The 22,906-nt window shown below is 44.4% G+C and overlaps 2 protein-coding genes across 3 annotated transcripts in view; one reads left to right on the top strand and one right to left on the bottom strand.

The window, feature by feature from the left end:
• The window catches only part of rarga (retinoic acid receptor gamma a), a 43,073-nt gene extending 34,617 nt beyond the window's left edge, over window positions 1-8,456 (bottom strand). Inside the window, exon 1 of one of the 2 annotated variants that reach the window (XM_080496302.1) lies at window positions 8,287-8,456. The gene's annotated coding sequence lies outside the window, so the exon portion shown is untranslated. Of the gene's footprint in view, window positions 1-2,502; window positions 2,685-8,286 lie in introns of those variants that run through there. The other variant, XM_080496301.1, reaches the window with a different exon arrangement.
• A 2,625-nt stretch (window positions 8,457-11,081) lies between these two features.
• Window positions 11,082-22,705, top strand: nr1d4a (nuclear receptor subfamily 1, group D, member 4a). The gene is made up of 8 exons (XM_080497148.1): window positions 11,082-11,323; window positions 16,679-16,978; window positions 17,070-17,158; window positions 17,260-17,404; window positions 19,898-20,475; window positions 20,579-20,764; window positions 20,871-21,081; window positions 21,188-22,705. Exons 1-8 carry the CDS (start codon window positions 11,302-11,304, stop codon window positions 21,382-21,384), a joined length of 1,728 nt encoding a protein of 575 aa, XP_080353274.1. The 5' UTR covers window positions 11,082-11,301; the 3' UTR covers window positions 21,385-22,705.
• The last annotated feature ends 201 nt before the right edge of the window (window positions 22,706-22,906 follow it).

Here is a 22,906-nt window from a genome sequence, read left to right as displayed (position 1 = left end):
AGCCGTGTTGACTTGCAGCAGCAGAAAGCTTTGGAAAGAGTGAGAATTTTCAGTTTAAGACACAAAACACTTTGTGACATGATGAAGTCACCCTGACAGCTTGCTGTTTCCATGATGTGGTGGAGCTCTTTGGAGGGCTCAACATGGAGACTTTCAGCGACTGAGCTGAAGCAAAACAACAAAACACGCCAGCATGGAAAAAGGCAGATACAGATGAAGTTTTACAAACAGAGGGCAGAGCAGGCCGGGAACTAAAACAAGAGCAGAAACTTCAAATTAGCAGCTGAGTGAACTTTAACGTTGGCACTTCTAATAAGTCTCACAGGGTAATTACTGAAGGAAAAGCTGCTGTGAACCCACTACAAAGGTGTTTCCCTTCCTTAACTCGGAGAGAAAAATCTTCCTTTCTCTGTATAAAGCGCAGCATAATGGATGGATTTCACCAGCGCCGCCTTTCGCCGCAGGAGTTAAAGCAACACGACGAACATAAGCAGGCCCAAACACACACACACACGCAGGTCCGGCGTGCAAAACAACACACTTCCACACAGGTTTAACTGTGTGCCAAGAGATCTTTTAATGAGGGCTTGGAAACAGGCTGAAAGTATAAATCCTCAAAATCAGAATGGCACACCTGTAAAAATAGACATAGGAAATGGTGCGCAGATAGTTTCCCTGTTAATTATAGAGTGGTAGCAAGGGAGCCCCTTGATTCCCCTAAAACCACCTGTCTAACCCCTCCCCGCCACTTGGCCTTAATTGCAATAGAAATTCCAGACAGAGACAGGTATCAACAACTCCCTGATGTGCAGCTTGGAGTCATGCCACAAAGGAGGGCTGCTGGGAGATTTTGCAATGCGGGAGGCTTGCTTCCATTGGTCAACTGTTGTTTTAGTGGTTCCCACCAAACTGCAGATTTATCTCTACGTAGATAAACGCTGACACAGTTAAACGCTGGATGGATTTATGGCAGGAACAATTGAAACAACTGAAGTAGGGGCGTTTATCATGATTACATCAAGTGTTCATAATGTTTCCACGCTTTCTTTCATGACCTCTCAACCATATCGGACATGCCTACGTTTGAGGCATGGACAACTTGGAGGATGCCGCTAATCACACAGCTGCCAAGACGCGAGTAAGGCCAGCTCTTTTATGACCGTACATAAAACATTTCAACAATTCATGCCGCTTATTCCAAGTGACAAATAGCACAATATATGAGAATTTTGAATGGAGATGTTTTCAACAAAAATTACAGATTGTTTGGGAAGTCAATGAAATCAAATACAATGTAGGATAAGGTCATTACATACACTTGTCTAGAGTTTAATTTAGAGTCATTACAAACTGGCCTTGAAGACAGGCATTGACTATGTATTTTGAATATAAAACTGAAAAAACTGTAAAACAATGAGCTCTGCTTCTTTCACTCCAGATGTCATCGCTCTGTGTCAAGTGACAGTCGAGGGCAGCACAGATATCATCGGCCCGGCCTCGAGCAGGCATCCCTCACTGAGCCATGTGTTTTGTGGGGATTTCAATACACTTCAATCAGACAGTCCCTTACACTTACGTCAAGTCCACCAGGGGAAATAAGCTGTGGACAGCAGGTGCACAGCCAAGCTGAAGTCTTACGCCCACCGCTACCGGAGCTTTAACCGAAACACGCTCTGACATCAGGTGCCTGATCTTTATCACTTGTCGAATCACACAAGATCAAATTAGCCATGCAGCACATGGCAGTAACAAGTGTAGCCTGTTAACCAAGCACAAATACCAAGCACAACAACGCGACATGCCATAAACTACGAAAGTGAATACACTTTTGAGTAAACTATGATCAGAATTGCAGACACAACTCGTGCCACAGTGTCCACTGTTCAAAAACACAGAAAACAATGCCCCTCTTTTCATCGTGTTCATATGATGAGTATAAAACAATTTAAAAAAAATTAAAAACAGGTCAGGGACTGGTGAGGCCTCCGGTGAATTCATACACTTCAAACACACACACACACGCACACACACACACACACACACACAAACACATGCTAATAATAAAGAGCTCCACAGGCACCGGGTAACACTTGAAACACTCACTAATAAGCACATATGTCCACAGAGGCACACACACATGGTCAAGTATATTTTCACATAAACTCAGTGTCACTCAAACATTTAAAAAGGACAAGCAAACATGCAAAAAGAAAATGCCGCACACAAATAAACACCTGTGTTTGTATGTTTTGGTGTTTACGTAAGAAAATGTGGTTGGATTCAGGAAGACGGTGATTAATAGTCTCAAAGCCTCCTCCTCAAGTGTCTTGCACACTCAGCCTCTGTCTTCAATTAAAAGTGTCGACCCATTCCCCCCCAAAAAACACCCAGTCTCTTTTTTTCTCTCAGTTTGCAGACGATCAAAGACGAAAAGGAAAACAAACTTGGATTAAAGTCACTGATTCCCAGTAGTTTCCTTTGTTAAGTAGTGAAGTTACTCACGAGCTCTCGCGTTGATCACGCAGTCAGACAGATGAAGTACTTGACAAAATGGTGTGATGAACGGAGCTAGCCAATGAGAAGAAGAAAAAAGATGTGTGCACGTTCAACAGAGTCCTTCGAGCAGCAGAGTCAGAGTGGCAGTGAGCCTCCCTCTCTCCCTCGCTCGCTCCCCCTCTCGCAACTTTCCTCCTCCTCCTCGCGCTCAGTCGCTACCTCTTAAAATCACTCGTTCACTCCCCAAACACAGGCACACACTCACTCTGTCACTCACTGGGAAATAATTATACACTGATTCATAAAGCCTTCCTTTGTCACGTGACCCTGACACTTCAAATATACAGCACATTTTTTTGACAAGCCACAAAATGCCTGGAGAGAAGAAAAAAAGGCCCCGGGATCTAAAGTTTCTGTTTTTAATTCTCTTCCTCTCGCTCTCTCTCTCCTCCTCTTTGTCTCTTGAGTGACTTATTTGTTTTCTCTACATCAACTTTCCGACTGAAAAGCTGGTTTACCTATAAACTGCTGGTGCATGTTGGAAGGCGGCACCTCGTCGGGCTCTTAGATCATCCACGTTTCATCAATATACTAAGTGAGTCAAGTTTATTAGGAGATGATGTTTTAGTATCCTGAGCAACACGGATCATCCGTTTTATATTGTTTTGATTGAACACAGACCCTGTTTAAATAGCAAGACAGTAGGTTTATCCTTCCAGGGACTTTCATGTTGTTTCACCGGCTCATTTGTCCCTGGTGTGAGCAATTTATGGCCGGATCATAAAGGATTTTTGTCATGAGCACAGGCACACAACGCAGGTGTCCCATTCAAATAACTCATAACTGTGTTGAGTGCTTTGTTTTATTGCTTACTAGAACTCTGTGACAGTATTCCCAGAGCTTCGATAATAAATTAAACGTGTTATTACCACGCTAATGCTACAGTGTTTAACATTGAAGACTGAGTAGGAGTTAGAAACTAGTGTAGTTTTAAATGAATCACAGCCTAATAGTTGATCTCGAAATACCCATTTATGCAGCTTCTCAGTTTGATCTCTCTGAAACAATCTTTTTTCGCCTCTGTTTGTTTAAGAGTGCCCTACCTGAAAACCCACTCTTCTCTAGTCACCCAGCTTCCAGGAGGTTTTACTTCCAACGGCCCAGAACCTGCCGACATGCTGTGTGAAATACTTGTAATTTGACACCGGACTCTCCCATCTTATCCACAGCAGGTGTCCCTGTAGTAGATGACCATGTGAGAAAAACCATGACAAGCCGACGTCAGCTAGTACAAACAGTCTGACACTTGAACTTCCTGCAAATATGTAAAAAACTATATATTGAAACATCTTGATAGAAACTAGGGAGTGGATGTTTAAAAAATTTTTTTTTTTTTTTTTTTAAGTTACCAGTACATGAATCACTTCAGTAACGTTACCGAAACTAGTGGTGGCACATGAGTTCTGAGGAAGTCCTGTGTGAGATGGCAGAGCCGCAAGCAGCAGCAACAGAAGCGACAGATTTGGGTGTGCCCCTGAACGTGCCCCCTCTCTCTCTCTCTCTCTCTCCATATGAGATCATATGTTTCAGATCTGTGTTTATGTGTTTGTGGTTCAGGGTGTGTGCCCTGTTTTTCTGAATGTAATGCTTCTCAAGTTGTTTTGGTTTTGAGGAGCACCTCAAACCTCAAAACTGGGAGGAGAAGGCACACCTTAACTGGTACCTCAGCAGGCACTTTTACCTCCACACATCACTTTCTATGGAAGGAAAACACACTTCCAAACACACACACTATACTTACAGTCGGCCTGAATGGACGCATGCTTCCTTCCTACTAAAATAAGCAACATTTAGTGTTAACCGTGCAAATGCAGCAGGAATCTTCAGAATAACCAACTTATGCATGCACTACTTATTCTGAAACTTCATCTGAAGCGATGCCCTCCAGCCTTATTGGCCATGCATCACTTCATGTTTTTCCAAACCTCACAGCCTGAAAGTTAAATTGCAAATGATGCCGCCTGTGCAGCCCCTCTGTCTGTCTTCCCGGCTACCTGTGCATTTAAGGCCAAGTGCCTATTTTGTTTGTAATCCCAGCAACTGACCTAATACAGAGATAGATCTTATCCTCAAATACACTGACCCCAATATGTCTCCAGGATAAAGTCAAGCCTTACTAATAAGAAAGAAAACCTCTCAGCCTTGCACTCGTTATTCTTGCATGCTTCCGATCTGTACAGCCACATATGGTCTACAGAAGCCCAGTCAACTGTTTTCATTTCTGACATTTTTGATGCGGATATGCCAGTACATAATCAGGGTGAGTGAATGGATAAGCAGCGATAGGCGCTGTTGCCTTTTTGCAGAAACCTTATATTCAGGAAGCACAGATCTAAACCATACTGCAAAAAGCCCCTCAGCTGATCCTTATCTTGTTTACATTTGATTTATGTGTTGCCTATGAGGCCACTAAGGCTAATAGAAATCCCTTAACTGTTTACATAGCAGTACTAAATCAGCAGTTGTGTTTCATGAAAGAAGGAGGTAAATACGGCCACAGGATGCTTTGAAAGCTAACTCCCGCCACGAGAGTGATGAGAACAGTGCAGTGTGAATTTTATGTCCGTGCGAAGCCATCACAGAGACTCAGACCATGCATTTGTGTCAGAATGTGCAGTCAAGTGCATGTAAGAAGTCGTGTATGTGTCAGTGCACAGGGCACGCGGCAGACCTTATTAAATTATGACAGTGAGGGCGAGCGGGTGGGGTGGGGTGGTGGGGGGGGTGCCGTTTCAGGCCCGCACACACGTGAACGAGCATGCACGTCTGCAGATATCACTCTGTGTGTCTGTGTGCACGGGTGAGTGTGTGGAGGCAGTAGCAGCGAGAAGGTCAGAGGTTACTAGTGTTTGTGTTTCAGTGTCAGTGAAGTGTGCTCCAGGCAGAGATTTATGATCATTGTGTCTGGGAGGCTGCAGAGTCGGGGATAATGAAGACAGATCAGGGTGCTATCTCCCTCTCTGGGCACCACTGGAAACATGGCCTATGGCCCCCGCCGTTCTCGTATCATTAACTTCAGCCTGTGACATCATAACGCACTGCTCTGACATCAATCCTAACACACGGCGCACTCGCAAAAAAAGTCAAACAGAGAGAGGCCATTCCTCACAGGAAGTCATCCAGCAAACACAGGCATTGTTCCGCACATAGCTTTTGCAGCTTCTCTGGGTGTGTTTATGAAGATATGAAATATTCATGGAAACATCGTACTCAGTCGTGTGTTTCCACTTTAGATTCAACGTATTTGCATTCATGGACCAGTGGAGTAGAGGCCCGGGGCGCTCTGGCAGAGGAAGACTAGCGAAGGCAGAGAGGAAGGAAGAAAAGGGGGGATGATTGTGAGTGCAAGAGATGAGGAAGCGAGGTTAGAGGGGTTGAAGGGAGATGAAGAGGAGAGGAGGGAGGTTGAAAGAGGGGGTTCAGTGCTGGTATAGGGAATGTGTGTGTATAAAAAGGTGTGAAGCCGAAAGAAGGAATGAAAGAAAACTGAGGGGTGAGATGGAGAGAGCAATGGATGGGAGTGTGTGTATGTCGGGAGGTGGGGGGTGGGGGGGGGGGGGGTGGCTGGGACGGCAGGTTTCAATCAGTAACAAGATTCTTATAATGAGATCACTATTTCCCCACATTCAGATTGATTACATGAGAAGTTAGGTGTAGCACCAACACAGGCAGAGCGAAACACACACGCACACACACACACACACTCACACACACACACACACACACACACGAGTCATTTTCACTCACAAGCACATCAAAGTGTACACACACACACACACACACACACACACACACACACACACACACACACACACACACACACACACACACACACACACACATACACTTGCTTGCACTTTCTTGGTTAGAGACTTATACACACATCCTGTGAAATGAAGGAGCTCATTCATCCCGCCTGGCAATGTGAGCTCATTTAGAGTCCAACCGCCTTGAAGTAAAAACATACACAAGAGGAATACTACTCACAGGAAAATGAGTTATTCGGGGCCAAAAGAGAAATGTATGTGTTAGGGACCGAAGGGCATATGCCCATATGTACTCCTCTAACGAAAACAAACGAACACAAAGCTTGAAGCAGAGAGAAAACAGAGCCAAAGGCTGTTTTACGGCAGGAGAAACTGAGGGGAAAAGAGAAGGGGAGAAAAGGAAAATATAAGGTGTGTGGGAGAGAGGGCTTCTTTTTAGGGTGCATTCAGAGGTTGTCCACACAGCTACCAGCGTGTGTGCCAGCGCATGAGCTCTGCGGCCTATTCCCCAACATGTGTGTCCAATGAAAGGTGAACGGCTCTCCTGTCTATACTTTCCTCCCCCCCCAAAAAAAAATCAGCCATGATGTCACCATGAACCCATCTTGAACCCACCTCTGTCAAAAAGCATTACTCCAGCCCTCCCTCTCTCCCCAACTCTTTTTCTGTTCCACCTCTCCCTCCTTCACGCTCCACTCCTGCCTCTCAAATTCTGCACTGAGCTCCCATTCTTTTTCATATTTCCGTATTTTTCAACATTTCCCCTCACCCGTCCATGTCTTTTATCCCTCCCTCACTCACTCACTCACTCACTCAAAAATACAAACTCTCTCTCTCTCTTTCTCTCTCTATTTCTGGCAAGTACGACCCTAATTGAATCACCAATATGCAGAGTTGTAGGCCAAAAATGCCAGGATGTTCTGATTATCATAAACTTTGTTTAAGCTGTGGTTTTAAAAAAGGAAAAAAAAAAGTGCTGGGAGTGCATGAAGGGAAGCCAGAAAATAAAAGGCAGAAAAAAAATGAGCGATGGGGGAGAATGCAAATGAAAGAGGGGAGAGGGAACGAGAGAAGAGTGGGGAAGAGAAGGTTGGTGGGGGCAGCGAGAAGGCAGCCAGAGAGCCACATATGGAAGTGATTCTGTAATTACTGCAAATCTGTGAGCTCAAAAGGAAAGGTCTTCTTTTCCATGCCTCCTTCCCTGCACATAAAACTGCCCTTGTGAGAAAGTTGGGCATTAAATACTGCACAGGGAAAGTGAAAAAACAAAGTTTTCTTTTGCTTTAGCATTTTGGTATGTGGACTTGGAGAGAATATATATATATATATATATATATATATATATATATATATATATATATATATATATATATATATATATAACTGCACACACTGGGGGAGAAGGAAAAAAATATTCCTCATCAGGAGCCTAATTCCATTCTGACTGTATGACTAAATGTCATCAACCATCTTAACCAACTGGGAGTTTCAGTGTGGAATAAACGTAAATCTCTCATCAGGCACACACCTCGCTGGCATCACTCACATAAAGCGCACATTCAGTCCGGTGTGTGAGGGGAGGGAGGGAGGGAGGGAGGAAGAGGAAGGGGCGGTGAGGAGCTGGGTGTGTGACAGACATACCGACGGAGAGACGCACCGGCAGGCAGACAGACAGACAGACAGTGAAGAAGACTGTGTATTAAGCCGCAGGCGGCTCGGAGCGGAGCGCTGCAGGTGTGTATGTTGGCAGCCACTTCTGCTCTGCTCAGTTTCGACAGCCTGTAATTATCTGTGCCATGACGCGCTCCCGTGATGCGTGCGTGACGCGCAACACACATACAGTAAACGCATTAAACTCTGCTCGACTGTTTACTTTTGGGGGGGGGGGGGGGGGGGGGGGGGTTCTTCAAGCGTCCAATTATTCAAGACAGGAGATGATGTATGCAAAGCACATAAACCCTACCTTTCTGGAGCCCCGAGGAGAAGTTTGTTGCCTCCGCTCTGGACGCGAACTCTTCTCTCAGCAGAAGTTTGACGCGCACGGACGCACCGCAGATTTCCGCGAAGGAGACAGCTCGGAGCCGCAGACTGCGTTCACACGGGGGTCCCGGGGTCCTCGCTCCGCTCCACAGATCATTTCACTCATTTGTCAAATTCACCTCCGCTTGTTGCCAATCGGTCGCTGGGTCCCGGCGGCTCAGGGGCGTAGATGTGAACAACCGCGCGCGGCTCATTTCTGGCACAGCGACTCCCCCTAGTGACGGAGAGCGGAACGCTCAGTGATCAGGAAGTGGAAAACTGACCAGAATAGCTTGCATTTCACAAGTTATAGATTTTTTTTTTTTAAATCTCTAAACAGGCCCTGTTCAAAAAGCTTTTACAATCATGTCACCACATGGTAGTAGTATACTGACTACTGACTGACTGACTGACTGACTGACTGACTGACTGACCGATGAACATTGGTTGCAGATCCGATGTCAAAAGACACATATGCAAATTATAATGTGTAGTGGAGAAGGCCAGAGATGGAATGTGTCGTCAGAAAAATCTTTGTCAAACAATATTTGTTCCAACATTCATTTTTATCTGCAAATATATAATATGAAGAATGTGAAGTCTGAAAATAACATTTGTCCCATTTTCGTAATGTTTACGTAATGATAACGTAATATTTTCATCGGAGGGGAAATTTATGTTTTTCAAAATAATGTGACGGCCATGTAAGGCACTCAATCCATCCTATGGGAGCAGTTTGGGGTTCAGAGTTGCTCAGGGATGCTTTGGCGTGTGGAGAGTGTCAGATGGAGGGGAAAAGTCGCGTTTTCAGAAAAAAATATTTTGTAATTGTTATTATCTTATAATGTTTGTTTATTAAAACTGGGGGGGGGGGGGGGGGGGGACTGGATGTGAGCCCCATAGAAAGTCAAAACGAGCAAATGCAACAAAGTGACATCGTGGATAAAAACCTGTTTCAGAGCGCTCTGGGTCGCAGGCTGAAGCAACGTGTCGTCTTTCAGCAGGACAACGACCTGAACCGCACAGCTGAGATATCAAAGGAGGTTCCAGGGAAAACTCTGTGAAAGTCCATGAGAGGACCGGTCAGGGCTCAGACTTGAATCCAATTGAATATCTGTGGAAAGATCTGAAAATGTCTAAGCATCAACGTTTCCCATCCGACCTGAGCTTCAGCGAAGAACCCAAACTGACCACAGAGAGTTGTGGTAAAATTGTGGCATGATATTCAAAAATAAGACTTGAGACTGTAATTGCTGCCACAGGTGCATCAACAAAGTATTAAGCAAAGGCTCTGAATACTTAATGTGATTTCTCAGTTTAAAAAAATAAATAAAGGTTATCAAATTATGGGGTATTGTGTGTAGAATCTGCAGTCAACGTTTTTGGAACAATGCTGTAACATAACAAAAAGTGGGCAAAGTGAATCACTGTGAATACTTTCCCGATGCATTACGAATGGAAAGATAACGATTGCTATAGAATAGTTTTCTACTCATAAATGAACAATACTTCCATTTGAACACTTCCTCTAATTATCGTTTACATTGATTTCTTATTGTTATTGGTATATTCTTGTGTCTCTTACGTGGCTATAATCGGCCTTCCGTGGCTATTTTCTTTGATATTTTATAAATGAAGACGTCGAAATCTAAATGGATAATTTTAGTCTATTGTCGTTTCTGTGAGTTACCACTGGGGGACGCTTTCTACAAGCTGAGTAAAAATAGTTCCGCATGTTTAGAGTTTGGCTCTATCTTACTGATTCAAACTTTTGAGTTTGCAGATCACCCCTTTTTTAATTGTAACTCAATACCAAGGTCAAAATAATATAATTCTGTCTTCACCTTTAAACGTACAGTTTCCCTTTGTACCACGGAAAAATAAAATCACAAAACATGATTTTATTTTTATTTTTTTGTAAGCAATAAAATGTTTATCCCAAGTTGAATCTTTGTATGAGTTTTTTTTTTTGTTGGATTTGTTGGTTTTTTCAAGCAATATGCGGCTGGCGTGTCACGGGTCGAATTGCGCATCTACATTTTCCTTTAGCACATGGGCTTTAAACTTGGCACATGCACGATATTTGGCATGTCTCCGTGTGTTTACCGTTGGTTTGCAGCGCCGCTTGAAAGAGAACAAGCAGTCACGGTGAGCCACGCCTATTGTCCATGTGTTTCATCCTCCAATCTCTCCATCCCTCCGCACCACACGCTCAGCGATTTGCATAAAATGTGTATCAGTAGGGCAGCGCTCTCCCAGGCACATGCAGTGCGCACATGTAGCGTGGCTTTACTGAACACATACCACGGTCGAATAAGCGCATCAAGCTCCCCTCAGCTGCCAAGCCCCACCAATGAAATTGCACAAAAGCGTGAAGGAGAGAGAGAGAGGGAGAGAAAGGACTCCGCGAGATACAAAGACTGAGCCAAATCCCACACAAATAGACACAACACACACACAAGTTTGGGGGGGGTGAACGGAAAGGCGGTCACATTTCCAATTCACCTGCAAACGTGATTGATGTGGGTGTGTGTATCAGTGGGTGTGTATGTCAAGCCTGACGCTGTTGGCGGATGTGCTGACTCCACTTTCTTGGAATTCAAGAGATTCGCCTAATCTTCGCTCGTGCAGCATCACGCGCACTCGAAACTAGGTGCAGTATCCGGTGCGCACAAGGCATCCAGGTATCTTTGGAGAGAGCAGTCCTTCAGCACTTCACCTCCTATCAGAGAAGACGTGATACTCGCACAGCTCACCGACTTTTCACAGGAGAGAAACTTTACGCACTCCGGACATCTTTCCGTCATTTCTCCTTTTTGCGCTCTATGGAGCAGGTGTTTTGCGGAAAACAGTTTTTCGACTTTTTCGACGGTCTTCAAAAGACTTTTACGCCATCCTAGTCGCATTCAGATACGCTCACCGTGAAGTTTATTTGAAGCCATCAACGCCGACAAGAGAGATGGATAACAGCCCTGGTGGTGGTGAGTTTAACTTTCTATTATATCTACATTACAGGTAGCATTGCTGATTATGGCGTAAGACTTTCAATTGATGGCCGCGACACTGTTTCAGTCATGTTGCAAACAATAAGACAAATGCTTTAACCTTATATGCAATATTTAACAGAACAAAAACACATTTTAAATTTGAACAAAACATAAATAATGGAATGACTGCATAGCATTTCAGTAATGGCCATGCACACTACTGAAAGTGAAACTTTTATCAAGGATCTGCAACAATGGAACACGGAACAATGTGCATTTTGCACTCAAAGTTTTGGACTTTACGCGTGATTGAGATGGATATAATTGTATATGTGTCCTTGCTGTTTGAGGTTATGAGTCAGAAATATGTGTTTTATTGAATCGTTTGTCATCTATGTGACAGTAAGCGCAATTTTACTGTAGAACTTTGCCAAAAAAGAAAAATGGTCAGGTTGGTCAGTGTGTCGCTGTGGTACGTTCAGGGGTCTCTGAAAGCGCACACCGTGGACTGCAGTCCCGGTGACAGCTCGTGGTTCTGAGGCTGGTCACTTCCTGTTTCCCTCCATGAAAACAGACTCACGTGGAGCGACAGTACACAGGCTGTCACTGTAATTCTAATCTGTCAATGACCGAACGTTAACTGCATCCTCTCACCGCATCCCTGCCCTGACACACACACACACACACACACACACACACACACACACACACACACACACACACACACACACACACACACACACACACACACACACACACACACACACACACACACACACACACATACTCTTTGCTTGTTTCTATTTTCAAGGCCAACTGTGTGTGGCTGCCTGCAGCATAAAAAGTTGATAACGCCATTATCCGTTAAGTAGCATTAGGCGGCGTCTATTCGAGGTCAGCCAAAGGTTCTCATGCGTTCTGCTTTCCGCTGCTAATTGACGGTGAATCATTTACAACAGCGACAGGTCACGTTCCGGTACAGGTGATGGGCGCAGCCTGCGCGCTCTGCCAACATGAACTTGAACCCACTCAGCAGGTTATGACTTTGCATTTACACTAATCAAGTGTGCCAGTTTATTTCACCTATTAAACAAGTTGCCTTGATAAACATGGCCTCGTTAATCGATGTGGTATTATCAGACTTTCCTGACATGTTATACCCGGATATTTAGCTTATCTGTTCAAATATTTTTGTTTCTGATGAATTAAACAAACAAACTTTTTAATCCACTTTACCTGGGTTTTATATTGACAATTTAGGCACTGTTATTGGGGTTAAAGATTACTTGAATTATTCTATCACATAAATGTTGTGCTCTAAGCAAATCAATAAAAGGCTTTATTACCATAATGCCACAGTTAATTACAAAGAAGATTGAGTTGTGCAGTGGGAGTGAAAGATGTCATTGTGGCATTGCCTCCAAGGTTAATGTAATGGTTGGTTATGTTGTATAGAGATCTTGTACTGTCATATAAGGTCTACAGAAGGTCCTACATGATATCCAGAACAAGCCAACTTTTTTTTATTTGCGTTTATCTGCAAATATATTGTGAAAAAAAAAGATATATGACAAATCTAAATTCGGTACAACTTCAGTCAGAAAAGTAAACTAAGCAATACAGTACAATACAATAAATGTACCTTGCCAATGCTTTATTCTTTCAAGAATAATTTGGGTTTGACCACACAATTAACTACAAGTCAAAGGTCAAATATGTTGGGACCATCTGCACTGTACATGATAGTTAAGCACTTAAGAGCATGGCTACACGTGTTGATTTTTTCTCTCTCAAAAGCTTAAGGTTAAAAACAAACATCTGGACACTCGGATTTCCTTGCTGCCCTCTGCATAACACCATGCATCTATTTTGCTCATTAAAATCTCCACAAATGCCCCCCTATTGGTGATTTTTCTGCATTGCTTTCAGCATGATTTCACTCATTCCACCTTATTAGAAACGGCTTACTGTAGCTCCATGCTGTATCATAATCATCTAGGTAAACCAGTTTTGTTTTTTGGGGGTTTTTTGCATTTCTAAACTGTGAGTAAATAAATGCTTCCGATTGCTGCGTATATATTTGGAGAAACCATTTTACCTATTGACACGAAACTGGATGCAGGCTTTCGGAGCCAAAACAAACCCCCAATTGCGTTAAACATATCAGAGTTAGTCATCGGACATCGAGGGAGCTTGATGATTACAGGAGGTCTGCTCACACTGGCACAGATTTCTCCCTGCTGTTTGTAAAGTGGGTGCAGCGGCCGGATGGCAGGGCAGTCGGTGCAGCTGGTGGCGCACAGTCAGTCAGACCACCCCGCCGCCGCACAACATGCTGCTCTATTTAATTTGTCCCTTTAATTATAAGCCCCTGGCGCACTGTAGCAGCTCGCGCTCCGGGGGCTGGAGCGCAGCTTCGTGTCTTCCCAGTCAAAAGCTCCGTCAGAAAGCCCGCTCACGTGGCTTCCCTCGCAGAGCCGCGTGCGACGCGTGAGACGCTCGGGCCTCCTCCCACCTCCTCCCCCTTCCACTTCCCTGCTCTCCTCTGTGTTGATGTCGCCTGCGGTGAATGTGAGGGAGAGCTTGGTCAGTGGGTCAGCGATTTCATGCATTAACTTTCTTTTTTTTTATTCCAGTCACGTTTCCCCGCCTCATGCGCCGTTCACTTGTATTGTAGGCGTCTCTCTCTCTCTCTCTCTCTCTTTCTCTCTCTCTCTCTCTCTCTCTCTCTCTCTCTCTCTCTCTTTTTAATTTGGACCACAGACCTCGCAGTGTGATGGAAACTCACTAGATTTTGACTCCGCAAACATCTGCGCCCGACTCGTCGGTTCAGGGCTCACGTCCGCTTAGGGTGCATTTCCATTGAAACGTGACTCTATTGTTAAAAGCAAACCCTCACGTTAAAGAAACAAAAACACTGCGGACATAAATGGTGGTTTTGAATACACTGATATTGTTCGTCCTGCTAATTGCATGAGGCACACTGGGCTGCTGCGTGATGCTGCACCAGTGATGCCGGAGAGAAGCTGGAGGCACATAGACACAATTCTATCAAGTGGCGATATTGACCTACTTACACGGGCCTGGGGTAATGAAGTCTCTGCTGCACACAAACCCGCACTGGGTAGCACAAAACATCCCTTTGGTACAAGTCATACCCTATATACTTATACTGCATACTAGATTACACTTTCAGGGACCCAGAAGTTTATTCATTCTACAGCCAAAGGGCAAAGTTGTATTTTGGTCACAAAGCACAATATGAAGCAGATCAGTGAAAGTGAAAGATAAAGGACGAGAGGGAAGCAGAGGAGGGAGAGGCTGCTTGTCAAGTGCTCACTGCTCACGTTTCTTTGCCTGCTTCCAGTCTCAGGCAGATTAGTGACTGCACGGGTAAGCTAAGCCTAAGATGGACAGCAAAGACTGATTGACTCCTCAATTATTGCTGTCTGCAGTGACCTAAATTGTAGCATAATGTTGAGACTGTGTCATTGTGCACCGCAATCCTCATGCCGGGATGGGAAATCCCATACAGCCTGGAAAGGTTTGGTGTCTGTTATGACAGGTACACGGCTGACAGTGGTCAGACAGATGGTCATGCTGCACAAGTACAACTATCAATAACAAGGATATTTAACAAAAGACTAGATTCCGACAAATGTAAGAACACTTTGTGGTCCAACAGATTGGAAATCCATTCATACTGAAAGTCAAAACAATAATAAAAGCATATATTGCGGGCAGGAGTTGTGTCGTCACTCAGCAGGCTAATTATTAATTGACAGTGTTTTACCGCCTCTGAGGTGTCATTCATGAACCGCACATGTGAGTCTTCAGGTGGACTTGCAATGTGTTTGGTGTGGGGGCTGGGTATATGGCTTGTCTGCGTGTAAGCTGAGGCAGAGGTGAGGCACAGGCTTGCAGTCTGCTGGATCTGTCTATGGCTCTGGCATGAGTCAACAAATCCACCAACACGTGCTGCTGGAGGGATTATTAAAACATTTGAGCCAAACAAATACCTTGTACAGCAAAGGGCAGCACAGCAACACAGCAGGGATCCCTGCTGCACAATAAGCACAATATTCAAAAAATTAGGCTGTGAGTTGATTCAGCAAACTTTCAGATGAGAGAAATGTGTCATTTGCAAGTACAGGTAAAGAATACGTGCAGTTTTCAATGTGTTTAGAGGACTTTGAAGACGTCATTTGCATGTTATTTGTGTACACTAGAGTTAATCACAGTGACTTTCAGAATGGCAGTTGATGCTGCGGCCACAAGGTCCACACAGTTGATTCCCTTCCTCTGCAAAAAACGTGACTCACGCACAGCAACTGCTGGCTGGCGCCGCAGTCTCCGCCGCCTCGCGCGTGCTCGAGGAGCTTCCCAGTTGGCGTATGTTTATAAACACAGATCTGACTTCAGATTGTTGTATATGCCAACACGAGACTGCGGATTTGGTTCGGCCAGTAACCGTGTCAGGAGTCCACGCATGTGAGGCGGCGGTCAGGTGTCGTGCTGTTCGCTGGCGCTGGGCGCAGTGCCAGGGGAGCGAGGCTATTATTGGAGCGGAGGAGGCAGCAGACCCCGCAGACACGTGAGGTCGTGCCTCAGCTCATCCACACAGCGCCTGACTAGGAGGGAGGGAGGGAGGGAGCGAGAGAGAGAGAGACGCAAAACTTCCACCAACAATCAAAAGGCGCAAAAAAAAATACTTCCATGTATTTCCGTATGAAAAGCGCATTCGCATGACGCAGCGTTTATTTACACCCCCCTCCAAAAAAAGAGGAAAGAAAGAGTAGCACTTCGTCGGTACATCCAGAGGAAACATATATGCGTTGTTGCTGAGCTACCAGCAGTATTTTTAGCGGCTACTTTATCCGCTTGAGCGCACCATTACGCCGATTACGCGCAGGATGAGGCAACGACGCTGCAAATTCTCAGAGCTGTTCACTGCTGTCCAGAGGTTGTGCAACATTACATCACAGCCCATACAACACCAAAAAAAAAAAAAACAAGTAAGAATTCTGAAATGCAAATGTCTTGTAAAATGGTGTAGGTATTTTGTGGAGCAATGAAGTTTTTAAAAAAATCTTCCATTTTCTCTGCCAAAAAGAGGTAGAATGGATGGAAAACACATATGGACAAAGGGGTCAGAAACCCACCATCGTTGGAAAAACAGACCCATCGCCCCATGAAATATATAATTAATAGGTCCCATCCAAAACATTTCTGCTAGTTTTTTCTGTTTTTTTCCCCCCCTTATATGATAACACAGAATTCCCACTCTTATTATAGAATCCATTCTGTAGTTCAGCAATTCAGACCTTGTTCTCTATTATTTCTGTGCAGGAGTCATCCTGTATGCCGGATCTTCTGGCAGTTCCAGCCCCAGTCCCGGCAGCCCCTCCAGTGGGTACCAGACGCAGTCGCCGTCTTCCCACTCCCAACCCTCATCTCCGGAAGAAGTTACATTCACAGACATCGGCCCCCTGAGGCAGAGATCAGCTGGGTGCAACACTCCATCCTCCAAACTGGTGTTCCAGTTCCCAGATGTCTACAATGGCCCCTCTGCACCAGCAACTCCACAGCAAACCTATTCCCACCCCATTGCGGGGAAAAGGCCATGCGGGTTTCATGGAACTTTTACCAGTAAGTGCTTCCTCCAAACATAAGCATCAATACTTTTTCAAATACAACTAGATGGGTTTATCTAACTGCCTGCTTCTTTTTCCATATTCAGAGACAGGTGGAATGGTCCTGCTCTGCAAAGTCTGTGGGGACATTGCATCTGGTTTCCACTACGGCGTGCATGCATGCGAGGGTTGCAAGGTAAGCCCGTGAAGCAAAATCACGTGCAAAGTTTTGGCAATGTCTACATTTTGGTGCACCAATCTCATACAATGCCTGTTTTCTTGTTTTTTTTGTATCAGGGCTTCTTCCGCCGTAGCATCCAGCAGAACATCAACTACAAGATGTGCGTGAAGAACGAGAACTGCCTGATCATGCGCATGAACCGAAATCGCTGCCAGCACTGCCGTTTCAAGAAATGCCTCTCCGTCGGCATGTCGAGAGATGGTGAGACACTGTGACATATTTTAACTGAAAAAGTCCCTCGCGCATCTGTGCCGGAGAGCCACGGTGCTCTGATTAGCAAAAGCAGGAGGGAAATAGGCTGCCGGAAAGCGGCACAGTACCAGTATGTAGGTCTGGGTGAAAAATGAAATGCAGTAAGACTTTTGAGGTCATCATGCCAGTAGCTCAGTCACTCACACCGCCAGAAGACCTGCACCTGTCTTGCACTTGTACTCCCTTACTGCACTGTTCATGATTACCAGCTGCTTCTTTATCCCCTTCTTAAGTTTCTTAGTGTCTTTCCGCCGCCCTCTGCAGCATCCCCCTACAATACTCTTACCTTTGTGCTTTTGTGCAGTACAGTCCCTCCCCCTCCTCATTCCCATAGCTCTCTTACATCTCCCCCCTCAGACAATGATTTATGTGAGGAGGAGCCTTGAAGTCCCTGAAGCTATCTATCATCTCGAAAACTGCAGCAAACACAGGAATTATTTTAGGAAATTGGAGCAGGGTCAACTTGATTACCTTTTGTACGCCCACAGAATATCTCCTCACGATTATTGAGAGGCAGGGCAACAATTAAGCAAGGGATGCAAGAAAACATTGCTGTGACAGAATTCATCAGGCATGACACTGCGATCGCACCCGTTTTAGCTACGGTAGCCCAAGATTGATTGATCACCCCTCATCGCAGATTAAAAACAGTTGGGCTGACCTAGAAAAACAATGCAGAATTGAGTCCATAGTGTACTCATACATCATGACCTAGTTGGTGTAGTTTGCTTGTCTTCTTCCTCTCAGTATGGTTTCTGCTTATCTCCACCCTCCAGTACTCTGCATTGCCTAATCTAGTAAAGAGGTTAGTGTTATTTCTGCATGCTTTTGTCACTTCTGGAGCATACTGAAAATAGGGTGGCAAAAAGCGACTCAGTAAGAGAATAAACAGTCAGGCCAGGACTTTTAGGGCAGAATTTTTCAAAATGCGGAGGACCACAACCTAGAAACCCCCTTTTGTTTTTAACCATTATGAAAACAGGAAAACCACTGCAACTGCCTGCAGCCCACAATAAACAGTACACGCTGATTTCACACGAGGCAGCTGTGTGACTTTGGTGCTGCAGTATAGGCAAATATTTACGGACGCTGGCACGGTGGCACAGTTTTCTTCATCTCACCGGAGCATCGTTTTTTGGGTTGTTTTTTTTAGAGTACTCGCTCAGTAGCATGCATTTGCTTAATTTTATTCATTATGAACTAGATCATTGCCATGCTATGTTATGGCCTGCACCTCATCAAGGCGCTCTGCATGCAAAGAAAATATTTCTCCATTGTTGGCTGATATAGCAACACTTACTTTTGTACCTCACTTGACTCAACAGCTATGGTCTTGTTTATTACATTGGAATAACTCAATAATAGTGTTACTGATGGAATGTACATTATCTCTATCTTTTAAACAAAAAGACAACAGATATGCAATGATTAAACATTTCAGGTATATTTACCACAAAATAACATGCTAAGACCCATAGATTGAATTTGCATACAAGAGTTACACATATAAACTGTTTTACATAATCAAGACTTAAAGGGGCAAAGTCTCTATATTAACACATTTATGTCCCTGCAATGGGAGCAATACCAACATGCACATGTTCTCACTTCGCATGTGTCATCTTCTCTCACATCAGCCCCCTTTCATTTTCCCACTTCTGTCTCCTCGACTCATTTGAGCACTTCAAGCCCACCTATCTCTCTCATCGTTCTTCCTCTCGCCATCTCGACACCAGTGACATCACGCTCACGTTGCCCCACTGCCCTACTTACAAACGGAGGGAGGGAATAGCAGAGGAAGGAGACAGGGGTGCACAGAGGAGAGGATGAGGCAGATGGAAGCAGGGGGGTCTATAAATAGCCTCTCCAGCTGATGGTTGCTGTGGGGAGGAGGGTAGGGATGCAAGTGCAAGTGAAAAAAAAGGAAGTTTTCCTCTCCAAACTTCAGTGATTCTCCTTGAAATCCTCCATCACTGTGTATAACGAGGTGACACAGTTTACAATTACAGTGGCTTTGACTTATGGTCAAAGCCATCCTGACATTCAGAAACCATTCCGTGGGCAGCTGCAGCACAGTTGGTAGAATAGGTCATCTTCCATCTGGCCACAAGTTTCTCCAAACAGTGTGCAGCAACTTGTAAGGCCTCACTGAATGTGTGCGTGATTGTGTGAGCGAACGGGTGGATGTGATGGATCATGTGAATCGTTTTAAGGCGGCTTGAGCAATTAAATGCTCTGTATGAATAAAATCCCCTTTCCACTTAAATCCATCATAGAAATTGATTTGTCCTGGTTGTTTCTGGAGAGACTTGACGTTAAATAAGTTGACATTAAAAACCGTATCAGTGGAAAAAGAGAGCAGGGAACATATCCACTGTAAATGTGTGTGTTGTGTCGGAGACCAAAAGCTGACCTTTCTCCCGCTTCTTGTATCTTCCGTAGCTGTGCGATTTGGCCGCATCCCCAAGAGAGAGAAGCAGCGCCTTCTGGATGAGATGCAGAGCTACATGAACAGCCTCAATGAGTCAGCTGCCATGGACATGGAGACTTCAGTGAGGGAAAATTCCACCAGCACAGATGACAACAACTCAAAGGAAGCCATTGGAGTCATTTCCAGAGCCTATCGCAACATCTTCACCAGCAACAGCAGCAACCAAGAGAAACCTTCCAAGAGGGCCAGCGTCACTGCTAACATCAACGAAGATGACAACAGCGCACCTCCCTTCTCTCAGGACGGCCGCTTTCCACAGGCTCCATCGCACACCGTTCCAGCTCAGAGCTACCAGTCCTGCCCTTTTGCCCCCGCTGCTCGCTGCCCAGTCGGCTCAAATGACAACCAGCCCACATTTCACAGCATAGACAATAATCGCTATACATACATGTCAACAAATCAAAATCATAACCAGTTGAATGCACGTCAGAGGGGAAGCTCTTCCAATCACAATAGTTTTCACAATGCAGAAAATGCCCACAATCAGCCCTCTTGCCCCTGGAAACTGCCACCTGGATCCAAAGTGCTGGTAAGTTCATTGACTTTAACTGATCAAATGAAGAAAACGGTGCGATACAATCCTCATTAGGCCACAATATTTATATTTGCCTGTTTTTCCATCTGTCTGGCAGGCCTGTCCTCTCAATGCGTGTCCTGTTTCCGGGGCTGACCGCTCAAGTCAGGAGATATGGGAGTCCTTCTCTCAGTGTTTCACCCCTGCTGTCAAGGAGGTGGTGGAGTTTGCCAAGGGTATCCCAGGATTTCAACAGCTTAGCCAGCAAGACCAGGTCATGCTGCTAAAGTCAGGCACCTTCCAGGTAATGGCATCACTTGTTTCCTCGTCACAAATGTAAAGTTTGACACATTTCCTGTCTGTGCCCACATGAATTTGTCCTAAGTTTGTGTTTTGTCTCACATGTTTAGGTTCTCATGGTGAGGTTCTGCACCCTGTTCAATGCTGAGGAGCGCACCGTGACTTTCCTCAATGGCCAAACATACCCCTTGTCCGCCCTGAGGGCTCTGGGCATGGGCTCCTTGCTCGATGCCATGTTTGAGTTCAGTGAGAAGTTGGCCTCTCTGGGACTTGAGCCTGATGAGATGGCGCTCTTCATGGCTGTGGTGCTGGTCTCAGCAGGTGAGAGAGAGAGATAGTTATCAATGTTATCAAGTTGTGGCAGTTTCTTACCTGTAACTTCTAACCTTGTCAACAACTAAACACTGGCATCGTTTGTGCTCTTCAGATTGTTCTGGCATCTCGGACATGCGTGCTGTGGAGCAGCTCCAGGAGGGTCTGATCCGCGCCCTCCGATCGCTGATCACTCGCCGGCGCCCCGATGACACAACACTCTTCTCCAAGCTCCTCCTGCGCCTGCCGGACCTCCGCACCCTCAACAATTTGCACTCTGAGAAACTCTTGGCCTTTCGCATTGACCCTTAAGCAGGCCACAGATTCAGCAATCACGAAGGCACAAACTGTTTTACAAAAAAAAAAAAAAAAAATATGCACAAACACCACCACCCACACACAGGTTTTATCTTCCAAGGGCAGGACTTCCTTCAGTGACAAGGAACAAGGAATTGTGCAATCTGAATAGTTTTTTGTTGTTGTTTTTAAAAAAAAAAAAAAAAAAAAAAAAAAATGAGAATAGTCAACTTATTTTGACTCATTAATGATCTTCATGCAATGCGTGTTAGAAGAAATGCATAAAAATGTTCACACACACAAACCTCAGCACCTCAATAAAGACTTTGATCCAGTAAGACAACATAGTTGTGTAGAGTTAATATTACAGTTTTAAAACAAATATTTTTTACACTTGCTCAATATATCCAGTTTAAGCGTAAAAGCCTGTTCACAGCTGTTTGTTTTTGGGGCTTTTTTTATTTCAGTATCAACAGGCCGTCACTAAGCAGCAGCTGATGGATATTATAGATTGAGACAGTTATTACTTAGGGACCATTGATGATCATTGACTATGTGTCAGTTTGCATTTACGAAAAAGGGAACCTGTATATAATACATAGTAGAATCTGAAATATTAAGACAGTTATGTATCACTATTTCACAAACGTACCATTGGCATCAGCACTGAAAGGAGACCACCCTTTGCGTCGTTTGATCGTCTCACTTATACACAATAGTATGCATTTAGTCTCTTTTTGACTAATCTTCAAGAGAACATTTAGAACTTCTCGGGTCTAATTATGCCAACTTCATGTGTCATCATTATTTCACAAAAGCATCACATCTGTGTTACTGTACCGTATCACATTTGGACTGATGGAGAAGCTCCATGCACATTAAGTTGTGTTTTTGTTTTTGTGTCTTTGTTTTTCTTTTCTTATTTTTTTTTCTTGCTGTAAATATTTGATTTGTCCATTGTATGTGTCAATTACTGAACTGATATGATGGATTGGACATATGGGTTTGGTGTGAAGAAGAATGTATGGACCTTCCTACATAAGGCAGAGGTCTGGCTTTGCCAAAGGGGGCTTTGCACAGGAGAAGGTGTATTCAGGATTCTCAGACGACTTTAGACACACTTCCTGCTATTACATGATGTAACCAACCAGCATAATCTGTGAAATCACCAGCACTCACTCCACATGCACCCTTCCTCTGCCCCCAATGTTTGTCATACAAACACAAGAGATATTTTTGGATGAGAGATCGAATTTGATTGGTCCTCTCACTGTAAGCTTGTTTGATTAGGGCTGATTGAGTACATGTTGTATATTTTGTAAATTTCCTTCCTACATAGAACCAATGATATAAAGTTCAAATTATGTATTACTCTGCTTCTGTGTCTTTTCTTTTGATCATTTACATCCAGAAAATATGTTTGCACAAGTTATCAGATTACTATACAAAAAATAAAAAAAATACACAATGCAAAAATATCCAAAAGTAATACAATATGCAATGTGGCCACAGTATGACACAAACTAAGTCAATTGTC

Source organism: Blennius ocellaris (genome assembly GCF_963422515.1).
Source record: "Blennius ocellaris genome assembly, chromosome: 5".
NCBI classification, from domain to species: Eukaryota; Metazoa; Chordata; class Actinopteri; order Blenniiformes; family Blenniidae; genus Blennius; species Blennius ocellaris.
Note: the sequence above shows the minus strand (reverse complement) of the source record. Positions and strands in the feature narration are given on the sequence as shown.